The following is a 17,433-nucleotide window of genomic DNA, read 5'->3' as shown; positions in this document are numbered from 1 at the left end:
CCGGATTCAGCTTCTGAGGATAAACCATCAGTGTGGCCCCTTCCCCAGGAACATCTCTTCCATGAGCAGTGAAGTGTTTTGGCAGATTTTGTAATCAAGGCTGCATAACCTTTCTCTTCCAATGACCAAGTGTACCAGGAACACAAGAAAAACACAGTCCCTCCATCTGATGCCTGCCTGAACATCCAGTGCAGTGGCAACAGCTTATGTGCACTTTGGGTCCCGGCATATACATGTGTTTTTGGCACATATAGGCTATTCTCCAGTCTCCATCCATAGGATGGAGGGTCCATTTTCAGGCAAAACAACCAAGTGTCTTTCTGTTACTCTGTCATATTCTGATTTTATCTGTCAAAACATGCACATGCGGCCATAAAAAAGTTAACTTGAGAATCACTACCACTGTGCATTATTGCTGATACCTTTTTTTTCTCTTTACGATGCCACAGCTTCACCGATTTCAGTATTGTTGATCCTGCTTCACACATGGCTAAGGGCACAAGGGAGGCACACCGCATTTCAGAAGCTCGCTTCACCTAAAACTCGAGCACTGAATCTTGAAACTGCCTTTCATAATGAAAGAAGTGCTGGAAACACGGTTTCCAGAAGAGAACACAATCTCTGTACACGGTGTAATTACATCTTGGTGTTCTGCAGAATAACGGCGCCTGGCTTAAATGCTATTAATTGTAAGCAGTTTTGTTCCACAGGATGTTGTTCGCTGATAACTACTCAATTAGTGTTATTTTGCAATTAGTCTACTCACAGTAAATTTATTGCAACCAGAGTCGTCTATGGTGCAGCAAATTAAAACGCTGTCTGGGCTGTATGTGCAGTGGCTCTTATATGCTTCTTAAACCGTGCATAGCTCATCACAGTCATTTTGTCACACTAACAGATTAGAGGTGCAGGAAAGCAACAGCCACTGTCACGGGCAATCCTGAAACCAGGAGAAAAAGATAAATCTGGGGTCCAATCATCTTTAGATCAAACACGGCGAGTGCAAAGAAGCAATGCCAAAATTGTGAAAGCTAAACAAAGGCACACATTTACATGTCACTGTGTGCTCATTCATGCATACAGAGCGGGTGAAATTTAGTATTTGCTTAGTTACAGCTCCCATTCTTCTGAAATTATACAGAGGATTCTCCCATTTCCGTGCTTTGAAGAACTGCTCTGCTCCACCTCATGAGTATTGGCATCTGTGAGGCTTATCACCGCTCCTCCTGCAAATCAACCTCCTTCTGCTGAGTGCTTTGAAATGTTCAGCTACACACACTGCAGACATGCAGACTGCTATTACCTGTGCATATTATACAGTAAACAGAGCTCCAGAGCCCTTTTCTCTCAGTTTGAAAACCAAAAGAAGGCTGTGTTTTCTAAAATGAAATGGAGCATTTTCTCCTTGGCAGCATGTGAGAAACTCCAATCTCCTCCCTCAACGTGCCAGAGCAGTATTATTAGTAAGAAACTCAGGAGAAAGGAGTCTAATCTGCAAAGAACTTTTTCAGTGCTCATGAATGATGTGGAATCAGGGTAGCTTGATTATTTTTCTGCTTTATTTATGAGTTGGGTTTACCCCATGGGGATGAAGGTAGCAGAAAACTGCTAAGACAACGGTAGAGCCAACAGGAAAGAAATTGGGCTCATCTGAGGCAGATTTCCTAGGGACTTAGAAAGACTTCTACTCTTAGAAAACACCTCTCAAAGAAAGTGTTATGTGTTTTTGGTCTATCTAGGGCCACAGATCTGGGTCAAGCATAAACCCAGATGGGTAATTAACAGTAAGGATTAGGCCACAGTCTCCCCTGTAGATAGAGCAGCCTGCAGAAGCTGCCCACAGGAGGGCTGATGCAGAAACCACTCGGCACCACACCTGACGACTCACAGACCCAGTACCAAGCACTAAGGAGAACTACACATCCAGCAAACTTGCGGATCAAGGAATTCAGAGCTGCCATGATCCACATTGGAGTGAAAAACAGAGAATTCAGGGACTGATGCAGCCAACAGGCCTGAAGTCAGGCTACTTTAAGTGCAGAAGGAAGATCTGCAAGGAAAAGTCCCAGCTTTAGTATGCGTGCCTCTCTGTGGAGTTGTGCAATTGTAATTGTATTGCTGTTCAAATTATTAGTCAACGTAGGGTCACCATGGCCGTCCTAAACTGCACCCTCCCCATGGGAATAAGGGACTCTGCTGGGGGATAACGTGGCACACATCACTTGTGCTTTGTCAAAGAGATTTAAGATTAGATTATTTTAGAGCCAAGAATTTGCATTTCAACTTCAGCTTCTTATCAGTGCATCTGCCCTAGAGGAGAGCCATGGACAAGGAAGGAGACAGCTCATTCAGGCCCAGCTTTGCTGAGCAGATTTGCGTCCAGCTCACCTGAGGAGTCAGTGCCTGCAGGGCTGGAGACCAGGCTGGAGATGGGCCCAGCAAGAAACAGCATGCCCCACTGTCTGCAGGCTGCTGATCTCCACATCACATCTGAAAAGATCTGAACTCTCCAGAGGGATGACTCTCTGTACCCTTTCCACAATGTTCACAGTACAGGATTTATCCTTTCCTCACCTAACCTGTGCATCAGACCTACTTTCCCCCCTTACCTTCACTGACTGTATTTCCCCATAAAACACACTTCTACCAACACCAAACACTCCCTTCAAAGCAAAGAGTGACTTACAAGCCACCTGCTGCCCTGATCTAAGCTTGGGCTTCAGATAAGGCTGCACCCAAAGCCTATGACACCAGCTCCCTGGTCTGTAGCATTTGTGCCCTGTTTTCAGGCTGGGCTCATTGGCAAGTGCCTACTCACGTCCTGAGCAAGGCAGGTAACTGCTACAGATCCCAAGTCCTGTCCTCCTGCAAGGCAGTCTCTCTGCAATGTCCTTAGAGGACTACAGCTTGACAACTCCTGTTCTCATGGAAACAATGCTGCATTTCAAACAGGTGGCAAACATGATGCTGTTGCCTTTAACAATCCTTTCTTTTACGCTGAAGATGGTTACATTCAATTTTTTTTTGCCTATTGCCATTGGAAATGAAGTATTTGAAAGAAAAAAAAAATGAGCCTGTAAGATCCTGTTCATGTTGATAACGATTCAAGTGAATGTATCGTTTAACGTTTATGACAATCCAGCTGGATGAAGTCATGTCCATGATTGATAGCTATGCTGAGCAACTTCATGGCTTTGATCAACTAAGACAGGATCCAGCGGGATTAAATGCTGGATGACATCTCAATGGAAACTGTAGCACTGGGAACACATTTATACACGGAGATAATGGATGAATGTGCTTCTACAAGGCATAAATATTTAAACTTTACAGCTCTGCTGAAAACGGACAGGAAATCTTTTTTCAAACCGAACTGAAAGGGATAGTGCTTGCATGCTAAAAATAAAGACTAACAGTGCCTGGATGTCTGACTTTTGCTGACAAACAGCATATAGCTTTCTTGATGCACGAACTGGCGAAACGACTGTTCAGACCTCCCCCCTACCAGCAATCTTGACAACAGGGTGTCTTATATTCCCAAAAGTTGATAGCCAGCGCTTCACAAACCTCTCCTAATGAAGCTCAGCGCCTTTAAGGCATATCTGGAGCTGATGAAGACACCTTTGAGCAAGGATGTGACTAACAGCACCAGCATTTTCTGCACTGGGCAGGAAAGATCTGAGACCACAACACAGAACTCAGGCTACGCATCTTTAGCAGGGCTGTAAAACACAACAGATCTAGCAAGTTGTATCGTAATAGAAGAAGACTGATGGCTGAACTGGGATTAGTCCTGAGGAGTACTCTAACACCTACAGGTAAGCACTGGCTACCTTCAGCTTGGGGGCTCCCACACGTCTGTCTTAATAGCCCTGTGCTCAGATGTTTGAGAAGTCACTTCTAAGCCTGGATCTCTTCCATAGCTCTGAGGTCCCAGCCTCAGAGGCACCACCTCCATAAGCGCTTCAAGTCCCACTCAATATGCTGCTGCTTTATCACTTCCCCACAGCAGAGCTACCAAGTCCAGAGCAACCCTATATGTAACACAGGACATACAGACTTCTCTGCCACGGAAATCTGGCTGTTGAAGCAGTAAACGTCAGCTGTCAGCACAGGCAGCAGGAAATAACCTTGAGGCACAGGAAAGTCAATATTTTCCACAAGGATCCATCTGGCTAAGTTAAGACATTCCCAAATTTTTCCTTAAACAGGCATCACCACCTAAAATAAAAATTTGAATGAAACTTAATCACTGTTAACCCAAAAAATTGTACCCACAGTCTTTTTACACTTAATATTTTAATGTGGCATATCCCCATAAATCAAGAGCTGCTAATAAATTCATGTGTATTTTAAAATAAAAGCATATTGGACAACGACTGCATTTCTCTATGCCCTTGGGGGACCAAAGGGAACTCACTGATGCTGAGATTTTGCTGAATTCTTAACTTACTACTGTTCTGGTTTTACTCTCCCTTCAACTTGTTCTGCCTTCCCTGTTCCTCTCCCCGCTTCACACTGAACACTAGGTCTTCCACCTGCTCCATTAATTCTTTATCTCCAATACTGGCCTACAATGTAAAGATTTTGAATGTTATCATGATAAGAAAGGAGGAAAAACTCCAAAAGAGGTATGGTAAAAAAAATAAAATAAAAAAAAACACAAAAACACAAGACAACAGAGGTGGGAAATGAGGTGCTGACACCGTTCACTGTAGTAATATGAAACATCTAAGTTAAAAGCTTAGGCTTCTATAAGAGAAAGATGTTCTTGTTTGGAAACATCCTCTGGTGCACCTCCTTTTTTCCACTCTCTGTAAAAGGAGTTTAAACTCCAAACTTAGCCAAGAGCACCACGATCCTTCTCCTCTCCTCTTCTCCGTACCACATTGAGTCTACCCGACATTAACCACTGCTGTAAGATGGTGCAATGAATGGGTAAGCTGTCAGGGTTAGAGGATATAAGCAAATATTCCTCATGAAATAAACTAAACATTCTTCTAAAACAAGCACTTTACTACAGTGGAAGTTTACTGCTGAGGAAATGGTGGCTCATGAAGCGTTCTTACTGAAAGGCAGAAATGGGCTAGCTCACATATGCAAAGTGAAACCAAGCAGAGAGACGCCTGATGTATCTGACTGCACACAGGAACCACAAGCAACAAATCAAAGCCTGACTTAGGCAACAGTTGGCACCTGGCTCTCTACAGTAGTAATTCTGGAAATTACTTTAGCTGATTGAAGATCATTAAAAACAGAAGTGAGTCACAAAATTGGACTTTTTTTCGTGCTTAAAAAACAGTTGTTATGTTTCTTACAGTTATCTATTACAAAAATGCTTAGCGGCTCTGGTTCTTAGCTAGGATTCCACTGCAGAAACATTAAAAATGGCTGTAACAGCAGTATATCTCATTTATTGGCTAGCAGAAGACACCAGAATTCACTCCAATTGTTCTCTGATCACAGAAAAGGAGGTAACTCAGTAACAAGACATGCACCACGACTGTGCTTCTCTGCACCTGTAGATCAAGAACTAAAAGAAATAAAAGCAGCAGCTGAATTCTTATATCACACAGTGCAATAAAAATCTGGAGGAAGCGAAAAGAAATTCAGCACGAGTCTACCAAGGATGCTGTGGTACCCATATAACTCCCTGCTTGAAACATCTTCAGATTCTCCCGAGCTTTCACAGACTAGAGAAGTACATTACATGTTTCTGCAGCAAACTCCATTTTTTGTCATCAGGAATCCATTTCAATCATATAAAATCCTACCCCCAAGACGCTGCTTTATTTCTCCTTCACCGCTTCCCAACTTACCCTCCAGCGTACAGAAACGTGTCACCTTCTCTGGCATCAGCTTCCCGTGCTTGTGCTGACAGTACGCGTCCGCGATCTCCTGGCGACACTGCTTAGACTTTGCCCGGGACATGGCTGAGATTGCCTCTTTGCCCGTTACCTCGCACTTGGGCGGCTGGTCGTACCTCAGCTCAGGAGAGCTGCTTCCAGTTTTTTTCAGAGGCTGCTGTCTGGGAGACGTGTGCATGTCCTTCAGGTTGCTGTCGCTGCTGTTCTTTCCGGGCTTATCACCCAACTGCACCACCTCATTGGAGCTCTTCCCCAGCAGCGAGTTCTCCTTCACCTTCTCCTCTTCCAGCTTCTTTCTCAAATGCTCCTTTTGCTTGCTAAGAGGCTTTTTCACCAGCTCAGACTGGTGTTTTTGCCTCTGAGTCCTGGGAGCAAAGTTACTGTTATCAATATTTTCAAAGTCCTTGGGGACTGAATTTTCATTATTGCTGTCTGTTCGCGTTTTCTCTTTCGGTCGGTGGGAAAAATAGCCATCCTATAAAGGGGGAGAAAAATTACACTCTACTTACTACAAGTCTCACGTGCAATGCATTGCAAGCATTTCATACATGAAAATGTAAATAAATTATTATCCAACATACTGAAAAATGCCATGTTAGGGTTCATAACAGAAAGGTGAGGCTAAGGAAGTCACCTGAGCTGCCAACATCAGTGCAGACAACCACATTGCCCACTGCCCTTCATCTCTGAGGTGGGCCCAACCCCATCTCGGACTGAGCAGGGGGTTTATACAGGCTTGCAAGCACTTGTTGACTGGAGAAGACTTCACACTGCCACCATTAAAATCAATAACAAAGCTCAACAGGTCAGACCATGGCCACCAGTCCTCACCCACGGCACCCCTCATCTCCATGCCTGGATGGACACCCCGACCGTAACGGCTGTAATGTTCAAAACACGCTATATGAAGGAAAGGGAATGGACACGGTGCAATGTTTGTCTGCTGCAGAATAATGCTGGCCTTCATGATTTCCCCCCTCCACCTGTTACCATGGAAACTCAGCCCAGCAGTGACTGCAACAGCAGATTTTTAAGAAGTCCCATTTTTATTTGCCATCAGATACGTTACACTGGTGACAACTCCTGGGGAAGGCACAACAGGCCACACAAGAACTGTGAAATCAGTGAACACCCCTGTTTGCTACACATTGGTGGGCAGGCTCCCCAGGAGGCAAGTTCCACCTCAGCACTGCCCACATCCCAACCCTGCAATGGCCATGCCACTCCCAGGCTTCCCAGCTCTGCTCTGCAGCCTCCTCCTGTAGCTGTCCTCCAAATCATCTCCAAAACATGCTTATTAAACTCAGAAAGAACTGTAAAAGGGAGGCACTTCCATGGCCTACCCCTGGATACCACCACGGTCTGCACCACTGCATGCTCTCTGCAGACAGAGGGATGCAAGCTGTCCCACCGGGGCAGGCTGTTTGCCGGTCCAGTCTGCTTCGGGCTGAGGGAGCTGAGCCAGGCCGCGCCTGGAGTGCTGTGTCCAGCGCTAGGATCCCAGTACAGGAGACATGGACATACTGGAGGAACTGCAACACAGGGCCACTGAGATGATGAAGGGACCAGAACACTTTTCCTGTGTGGAGAGGCTGGGAGAGCTGGGGCTGTTGAGCATGGAGAAGAGGAAGCTCTGGGAGACCTCATCAGTGTCCATTAACACCTGAAGGGAAGCGCAAAGAGGACGGAGCCAGGCTCCTTCCAGTGGTGCCCTGCACCAGGAGCAGAGGCACTGGGTGTAACCCGGAGCACAGGAGTTCCCTCTGCCCACCAGGCAGCCCTGTGTGCTGTGCAGTGCCAGAGCCCTGGCACAGGCTGCCCAGAGGCTGTGGGGTCTGCTCCTTGGAGATGTTCAGAAGCCACCTGGATGTAGGCCTGAGCAAGGGGCTCTTGAGCAACGTCCCTAAAAGACCAGGACTGAGCCAGGCAGGCAGACTGTAAGGCTGTAGAAATGCTAATGGCAGAGAAGGGAGGTGTGGGACAGCACGGGGATATGGGCACCATGTCCTCCAGAGGCTGAGGATGGCCTAAGCTAAAAGTGTCCTTCACCAGCACTTCTAAGCCTTTGTCACTCTTTATGCTGGCTTGAGCTGCTCATATCCTCATGGGGATCAGACAGGCGTGAAAGAAATCCTCAGCAAAAGGGCAGAATTAATTCTGAAAATGTACAAAGAACGGTAAAACATCTGAGTTCTCCCAAACGCTGGTGAGAGCTGGCTACATGGCTCCCTTCAGACACCCGCAAACCTCTCCTGGCTGGCATGCAATTGACACAGTTGATAAACTGAATGAATACACCCACAGGAGAAAGACTGTAAGACAGAAAAGAAAAAGCAGGACAATCCCAGGGATCCCAGGGACATCAGAGAACACAGCAATCTGTTTCAGAAAAGACACGGAAGACTGGAACAAGAGGCACTTGTATGTGTAAATGAATACGAAATGGGAACCTTTGCTCCAGCCGCAGAAGCTAGCCCTCAGGCTAGCAGGTAACACTTTTAGACTCACGGAACAGGCAGTATCTCCACTTATTAAAGTGTTCAACAGCAGACGAAAGCAAGGAGAATTGTTACTAAAAAAATCTGATGAGGGGGTTATAAATATTGATAGACTTTTTTTTCTGTCCAGCTTTCTTTCCACTCCTGCTAGACTAAGTAGCCAAAAAGCAGTGCTTGCCAAGTATCACAGCAGTGGCTACCGATGACTGATGAGAGCCATCCTTAGCACCTATGAACCACATCTCATATTCCAAACATTTTACCAGCCCTAGCTAATTGTTTCTCCCACCTCTTCTGTGAAGAGTTATTTCACAGTCAGACTGCAGCGACGAAGGAGGCTGAGATAATGACTTGTCCAAGGTCACGCAGCAAGCCGGTATCGCTTTGACCTCTGCAGCTCAGCAATGAGAAATGTTTGAATAGTTTATTCATTAGAAGATCTGGTTTTGTGAGTGACCGAAGTGATTCTCTTCCATGAATATCTCAGCCTGCAAGGAGCTATCACAAATGGAATGCAGAGTTTTTTCACAAGCCAATCACAAAATATTTTTATTTTGGAGAAAGCGCATTTTTGAAAAGAAATAAATATCTTTCTCATTTTTAAGAGTAGAAAGCACACGAAATCAATCTTTTTCTATTTTTTTAAATAAAGGATTAAGAATTTTTTAAATTTAAATCTCAAGTGAAAGAACAAAAAGAACCAACAAAAAATCCACTAAAAATAGTTTCAAGGCAGCACGTGTTCCCACGAACGATCAAACAAAAAAAATTCCTCTATTTTCAGAGCCCAGCTCCCTTTACTTATCCTGTATCTCCAATATATCTTCAAATAAAAATAAAAGATCCCTGACCCCAGCAGCAAACTGCAAACAGAGCAAGACAAATACGAAGCTTCTTAACTTCACACCCAGAACATCTCTTCTGAGGTGCTACTGCTCTGAGTAATGGCCCACTGCTTCAGATGTTTGATAGCTGCCATGTTCCCTTCCTTGTTCAGCCAACTTCCCAACCACAGGTTGGCTATGCCAGTGGTACGCTTTGGCTTGCTTTATTTTAATGTGCTGATAGCAACATCGTGCGTGTGTATACAGGAAATAGCTCTGAAAATTTAACTGCTCTACAGACACACTTCCTCTAAGCTGTTGCTGGAGCTCACCTTTCTCTCTCCATGCTCTAACGTGTACATGCCGACCCCTTTTTGAAGGCAGTACGCTGTGCCCAGCCTTGCAGTGAGGCAGGGCCACTGCGAGCTACCCAGGGCTGTGGATACCTGGATGGTTAAATGACAACAAGAACGAGACAAAACAGGCTGCAGTCGCTGTGAGGCTGTTGCCATCAGTAACCATGCTGGGGTCACCCTGACATCCCCAAGGCTGTCCCATTGGCCAGCCACGTCCTGGCAGAGGGGATGGGAAGGGTCATGGCACCCACCTGTGCTTGCTCAGCGTGGGGCTGGGTCCACCTTGCAGCTCTTCTGTTCAAGCCATCAGCACACAGGAGGCCACCCCTCTGAATCTACGTGCTAATAACATTTGCTTTGTACTTATGAGACAGCGATGTAGATAGCACCCTGATGGCAATGGTTATTTGGGTGCACAAATGTGTGAAAGTAAACAGGGAGGCTTTTCCCTTGCTTCCCGCCCCCCGCTTATACGAAGCTGAAATACAACAGCCATCGAAAATACTATTCATTCCATTAGTATAAATTTTATGTCCCAAACACCCCCTAAGCTATTTATAGTCCTTAAGCTTCAACATGTTGCATATGTGGAATATGAAGGAAAATATGAAAGAGCAAATGAGAACTTTATGTGTTGCATTTCCATGACAGCCGTGTGCAGAGAGCTACAGGGACACTGCTCAGCAGTAATGCAAGCACCCTTATGGTTAGTTCTCATCGTTAATACAGGCGAAAGCACTTTCTGTCTGTAACTGGAGCATTCCAGCACGCAGAAACTCAGGGCCGAAACACCTGGCTGCAATGATGGGAAAAAGTCTGTCTTCTGCATCAAACTCTTCCCAAGGTCTCTAAAGGCGATGCCATGATGGGATATTTCTGTGCTTCTTGGCCACTTTCCCTCTCTGACTCTTGCTAAATGATTTTTCTCTTCAGGTTAAGAAAGAAAAAAAAAAAGGGGAAAAAAAAAAGGCAACAAAAAAATGTGCTGCACCACAAACAACGTATTGATAAGGGAGAAGAGAGCAGAATGCCACTGTTTTTTGCCTTTTTTTTTTTTTGGCAGTAATTCTTCTAGCGGCCACAGTAAGAAACTGGTGTGAATGCTCTGCCCTCGGCCCCTACCTGAGGCCCCATTCAAACCCCTCCAAAGCACGAAAAAGCCTTGAAGGATGAGGTGTGCGGCCCCTCCCCTTACAAACCGCATCTGACAGGAGAGGAGAGTGGTAGAAAGCGGTGATGAAACCTCGGGAGAAAAAAGCAAAGTAAACAGAGGATTTAACTGGCATAAGGTTCACCTCTTCAAACTCTTCGCTCCCTTCAAGTGCTTTGCTCCCCTCTGGGAAATGCCTTTCCAAGAGTACACGCCGGAATTTGAGAAGACAAATGTATCACAAGCGCTTCAAAGCCAGACACAAAACTAAGCTGGGCTTTAATCGCTGCCTGCCTGGGGGCACAGAGAAGACCACAAAAGCTCTCTGCAGAGACAGTGTCTGGGAGGAGCGGGGGCTAAAAATACAGCCCAACTGCAGAGCAACCGTGCCAACCAGGAGGCGTGTATGTACATCAGTGCACGTAGAATAAAAAATGAAAAGGGCACCTAACAAATGCTACAGTTGGACCAAGCCCAATTACAGCCTCACATGAGCCTGGTGCTCCCACACCTGCTGCTGCAAATACAGAACACCACCAGGCCTCAAGTCTCCATTCACCCCTCAACAACTTTCACCAAAACTAGGCGTGGTCTGCATCATGTAATGGCATCAAGGCAGGACCCAGACGTATCAGCGGGACACACACACTTTGCAGGGAGGGGACACGAAGCTCAGCACTTAAGAGCTTTTTCACGCAGCAGCTGCTGACAATAAATTGCGCTCATCTGCAAAGTTTGGGAGTACAGACAAAAGCAGCACATGTGGGCTTAAGCTGGCTACGGGAAGATGGGTTTCTCTTGCTCTCCAATACTTATTTTACTGTGCTGGATTCACTGCAGACTCTGTGCCATGGATGTCTAAGATGTTCATGTCAGGACAAAGAAATCCTGGAGAAAAATCACAGTGAAACCATTGCCAGTTCTGGCAGTACTACGCAATCTGTATCAGTGGGCTTGCTGGATGAAAAGTCATCCTTCTCAGCTTTGGTCCAGCTATTTCTAAGCGGCAGCTTCTTATCTCTCATTGCGTTTGCAAATTACACTGAATACACTGACCAAAAAAAAAAAAAAAAAAAAAAAAGGACCAAATTAGAAGCAGAGAGCCTATTAATATAGCTATAGCCTGTATGTATCCACAGTCGAAGATGAAAGTAGTATTTTCAAGCCAACACCTAACAATGCTGTTTTTTGTTGTACAAACCTAATCTCACTCACAGAATGCTCAGAAAAATATTATGAAAATCACCATTTTGGTCTTTGTAAGAGAATAATTTTCAGGCACAGCCACAGATCAAAACAGGCTCTACCCAAAGCCTCCTCGTTTAGGAGGGTTCCTGTAATAATCACTGAGCACTACAGGTTTCAAACACATACCACCCAAGAGCCTAGCTATCTGAACCCATATTTCCATTACACCCCCCTAGTCTGATCTTAGCTGTGCTTCTCCTGCAGCCTGGGAACCGCGTGGCTTCCCTGTGGGGACAAACCACAAACCTGCATTTACACATCCTTCTTGTGTGATGTCTGTATCTCAGCTGACAAACACTCTGCTCCTGCTGCCATTCCGCTCCTGCAGAGAGGTGCCAATCAGGTCAAAATACTTTTTTCCTCACATTTTAAAAGCCACCTCTGTTTACAGCCTTTCTAAAGAAGCCTCTGGAGGGCTCGCATCGCTTTGCAAGCACCGTATTTCAAAGCTCAGGTGTGACACTGTGCATGGCTATCACTGAACACAGCCTCAGAGAAGGATTTCCACAAGCACTAATTTTAGGTCCTAACTGTATCTGGTCCTCAGAAGGTCAGGGAGAGGCGAAGTGCTGCGTGCTGTATGGCGAGAGCCCTGGCACGGAGTGTTTTAATGACACTGGGACCTCTCTGCATGTGCACGCATTGCGATTCAGCAACAACAAACACTCCCAAACTGGGAAGGAACACTCTGTACCCCACAGCGCGGATGAGATCACTGCCAATTACATACAGATTGCCACTGATGCTAAAAATAACAATATAACATTATTGAAAAGTAATGTTTTACGCTCAAAGCTATTGCATGGAGGGAGAGTCTGAGCTGTCCTTCAAAACCTGCACGAGCTTTAATTTGCCAAACTCCATCTTTATTAAAGCATCTCCCCCGCAGAATGAATGCTCTTTCGTACGTTGCCCACTACTCCTCTAGCTTATCAGAGACTGGCTAACACAGGGACAAACAGGCAGCCACAGGGAGAGCACTGCAGGCAGCTCACGTGCAGCTCAGGGATCTGAACTCAAGCACTGAACCCAGTGAGCAGCGGCTGTGCTGGGCACGCACCACTGCTCAGAGCCACTCCTTGTGGCAGCAGGACTACACTCCCTTCACTGGAGGGGTCATTCATTGCCATCCCGGTATCACAGGAGTCCTCACAGATACTACACAGATGGAGGGACCATGTGCAAGCAAGCACCGAATGGTAAGCGCTCACAGTCTCAGTTTCTCTTGCACGACCTATTTCCTCTCCAAGTACAAAGCCCTGGGTCCGAGGGCTGAGGAGCACGAATCTGTCACAGCCCTGTCCCACACAAAGCTGGCCACTCAGTAACAAAGACACCAGGACGTGCAGCACGCAGCCGCTGGGCAGCGCCCCGAGGCGCACAGGACCATCCACTCGGTCAGTCCTGAGGCCAAGAAGGGTTTAAACAGCACTACATGAGAAGATAATTAAAACAAGTCTCCTCTTTGTTCAACATTAATTAGAGCTCTGTGACATCTTATTTTGTAATGCTTGTTAATTACTCAATAATGACACCTTCCAACTGCCAAAGGAGTCAGCGGATGGCATCCCTGCAAGTAAGGGCTGCTCCTGGAGCACAGCCTTCCTTCTGTGCTTGGACCTTGGCACGCTCAAAGCCTGTTATTCTGTCGAACCACAGACACAGAATCACAGAATGGCTTGGGTTGGAAGGGATCCCAAAGATCATAATTCCCTAAGAATCCAAGAAAAAAAAACCATCAAAACTTCATCTCCATCACTGTAGAATAGATCTGACAGTGAGATCGTCTGGAGTCATCCCAACTCTTCTGCCAGATGCATACCAAAGGATGGTCACCATCACAACAATAGCAATTTTTTTTTTTTAAACAAACAAGTATTCGCAAAGGATTTCTGAAGCTGAGCGTAACGAAGTGCAGCAAGAGGCAGCACTGCCGATCTCGGCACCCTGCAGACGCCGTGATGCTCTGTCAGAATGAACATGAAATTAAGGACTTCCGTCGAGGACGTGGCTGATGGGCCATGAGACCTTGAAAAACGAGTGCTTCTGGCAGGTTTGGACAGGAGCACAGCCAGAGAGCAGATGGAGAAGCGACAGCAGATGTTAAAGCAGTTAGCTTTGTCCATATGCTTTTCCATTTCACTGTAATAAGTACATTGTACTTTAATCGTCAGAGGCTGAAGACTTGCGAGAATCATTCTGCGAGCAATGTATGAACTGATTTCGTGCCTGACATTAAAGAGAGAGGTACAAAGGGTGAAAACAAATTTATTGATTTTGAACTTGAAAGCTGGTCAAGATGAAAGATGCAATGGCATCAAATACAGTCCTCAAGCACGTACAAAGATCATGAGAAAAAGCGATCACTTGGATTTAAAGGGGAATTCTGAGACTTGAAAAAGCACCAGTCCTTGATGAAACAGCACTAATACCATCATTAATAGATAGGCTGCTCTGAAAGTAATGTCTCCTATTTATTTCCAAGGAAACTACCACAGATACAAAGAGCACAACAACACTATGTGATAGAGAAAACTCCCAGCTACAAACTGCTATTTTTCAGCATAGTTCCCACCATTAGCTATGCATTTTTGCCAGTGATGCACAAGAGCTGCACGCCATGCTCATAAAATCTGCACTGGTGAAGGTGACCTACTGCCCCCACTGCTGAAGTGAACCACCCACCTCACTGTGCTGCTTCCACTGCTGGGTCTCCATCAGCATTCAGCAAGTGTCCATGAATGTCAGTGGGCGCCATTTTTTCTGCACGGAGGAATTCAGTTCCACCCCTTTGCTTCATCCACACCTCCACGTCAGACGCCGTTGTGTCAGAGTGCCCCTCTGCTGCCGTCTGTCACACGGCAGCAACACATAACGGGATGGTGGTGGGAAGGCTCAACCTCTGCTGCCATCTCACCAACACCCACCTCTGGTGTGGTGGGCCAATGTAATAAAATAGGAGGCATTACTTTTGGAGCAGCTCTTGTAGAAGATGCACATTTTTTCCTTTTGTATATATGCCATTTTTACAATAAGGTAAAATACAGAATAACTGCAGCTTCAAAACTTCGGCTGCTTTCCTCGGAACAGTTTTTCTGTTTTTTTTTTGCTAGCCTGTGTCTGACTTTGAGTGATTTGGATCACGTAATAATCCCACAGAGCACCCCTCAAGAGATGGAACAGATTTTCACATTTCCTGCAGTTCAGTACAGTGCCTAAATGAGCAGCTCTTTTGCATTAACAGTAATTTCAAATATTCATCTGGCTATTAGAGTTTGGAATAATACTACGGGGAACCGTGAAAGCAAATATCTGCCGTATTTTAAAAACTGTCAACCTTCTTTTCTGCTATCTCAAGCTCTTCAGGAAAATCTGTACTTACACAGAAGGACTGGAAGATACCAGAGACTATTTCAATCAGTCTGTAACAGAACCTGCTTTACAGTCAGGACCTGCCCCCACTTTACCAATGCCATTCCCTTCCATACGATGCCCGACCCCATGCCCAGGCTCAGGCAGCTCGGAGCCCGGGTGCTGGTGGAGCAGCCGCCCTCCAACACCGACCGCATTTTCAACCTCCTGGCCTCATTTCAACTCTGAATAGAGCTCAGCACAAAGCTAGGGAAGAGATGAGGAAGGACTGGCCCATAGTGCACTGAGGAAGCTCAGGAAAACCCTGGGGGCTTACTTGTCCCTTTTTTCTCTTTTTTTTTTTATGCCCACAGCTCCTTCCCCAGGGAAGGCGGATGGTACAGTGCTCCCAACAGACACGAAGGAGCTTCATGTTCAGACAGGAAGGAGCTTACATGAAGTCAGCACTTTCTCAAAGGAAAGGTGATTTAAGTGACTTTCTGTATTAATGCTTATTATTCTGTACTCCTTGAACAGGTTCCTCAAGCAGCATTTGAAAAATCCTGCAGTTTCATAGAGTAAAAAAGCAGTTGCTACTCACAGGCCATAGGTTTCTCCAGGGCAGATGGCAACGTGTGCGGGGGGCTCTGGGGAGGGCAGAGCACAGCCCTGCACCCCGGCGGTGTGGGGTGGGCACAGGCAGGTGTTTCCCTGAGGGCTATTCCGGTAATGGAAAGAAAACAGAATGTTTTGTGTATTTAATTACCAGCAAATCGTACTGCTTAATTCTGTGACAAGGGTGCCCAGAAAGATCGTTCTGTATAAATAAAGAACACCAAGCGTTTACCGGAGTAAAGCTCGGTCACTGCAGCGCAAACTACCAACATGACAACCACACTGCACATTACCTGCCAACTTGTTCATCAATTCCCAAACTCACGAAAAGACTTCTCCCCTGCCTTCCCCTGTCAGCGACACATCCCATAACAAACAGCATGGCTATGTGAACTGAACTCTTTGCCTTCATCCTTATTTCTTTCAGCCAAAACTCAGCCATATACACTTTATGTCTTTCAGAGGAGTAGTAAACACTTGAAATTGCTTCCTGATGATTTGTTATTAACTAGATTCCAACTAACTTCCTCTGGAGAACTACTCCAACTCACATCTAAACAATCTTGGGCAGCCCACAGTGAACTGCTGAGATACACAGTAAGATTTCTGGCAGCTATGGAGATTGAACATAATTAAAATATGGATGGCAGAAACCAAAGACCCCCTCACATACAAATGAAAACATCCTTGTAAAATACGGTCAGTTTAACACAGACGTATTCAGCCTTAATTAGGTAGAAAATCTATTTAGATAAATACAATGCAAAGAATAATAATGAACTTCTGGATTACATTTTGTTACTTGGAGGGAAAATACAACACAAATAAATGGGAAGTAATTGGAGCTTATTTAATAGTCTCAGACTATCAGCTTGAACAACTATAATCGTTAAAGACCCTGCAGTGATCTTCTACTGATAAACGTTGTTAAATCAGAATTACAATATGACAAGCATGAACAGCAAAGCCTATTAATATGAACAGCACTAAAAGAAACAGATTAATTCCAAGCTTTTTTCACCGCCCAGTACCATGAGAAGCCTTTGAACCAAACATTCTGGAAGAAAAGGACTCTGCATTTTCTCTATTTTGAACAAGACTGAAATAGGAGCACTTAAATACGTAGGATGGCTGCAGGTGAGCAATGGCTCTCCAGCACTGGAATCACATCAGCACAGAGCTCAGCATTCACTGCTCAAGATGAGCCAAACAGATTTCTTCTCAATCTTCGCAAGTCTCAAGCACTGCTCCTGGACCCTGAGGGCCACGAGGGACAGACGTGCGTTTGCAGCACTTTCTCATAGTATGGATCCGGTAAATCTGGCACCACCTCTTGCTGGCGGGAAACAAACTGCTGCCATTTAATTCCCACCCATGGAAGGCAACTTCGCTCTAACATCTCTTCCCCATCCTTTCCCCTAAATACAAAGAGATGCTGGGTAGAAAGACAGTCTCTTTTACTCCCCTTTCTCCAAGGACTGCTTCAAAGTCCTTTTCCCCACAAGTTATCCCAGAGCTGCCCCA

At 45.6% G+C, this 17,433-nt stretch overlaps 1 protein-coding gene across 2 annotated transcripts in view; it reads right to left on the bottom strand.

The window, feature by feature from the left end:
* The window catches only part of XYLT1 (xylosyltransferase 1), a 160,146-nt gene that overhangs the window by 79,879 nt on the left and 62,834 nt on the right, over positions 1 to 17,433 (bottom strand). For both annotated transcript variants that reach the window (XM_021412123.1, XM_021412124.1), the window contains exon 2: positions 5,820 to 6,342. In XM_021412123.1, the coding sequence (XP_021267798.1) occupies positions 5,820 to 6,342 (523 nt within the window). The remainder of the gene's footprint in view (positions 1 to 5,819; positions 6,343 to 17,433) is intronic.

Source organism: Numida meleagris, chromosome 13, assembly GCF_002078875.1.
Source record: "Numida meleagris isolate 19003 breed g44 Domestic line chromosome 13, NumMel1.0, whole genome shotgun sequence".
Taxonomy (NCBI): Eukaryota; Metazoa; Chordata; class Aves; order Galliformes; family Numididae; genus Numida; species Numida meleagris.
Note: the sequence above shows the minus strand (reverse complement) of the source record. Positions and strands in the feature narration are given on the sequence as shown.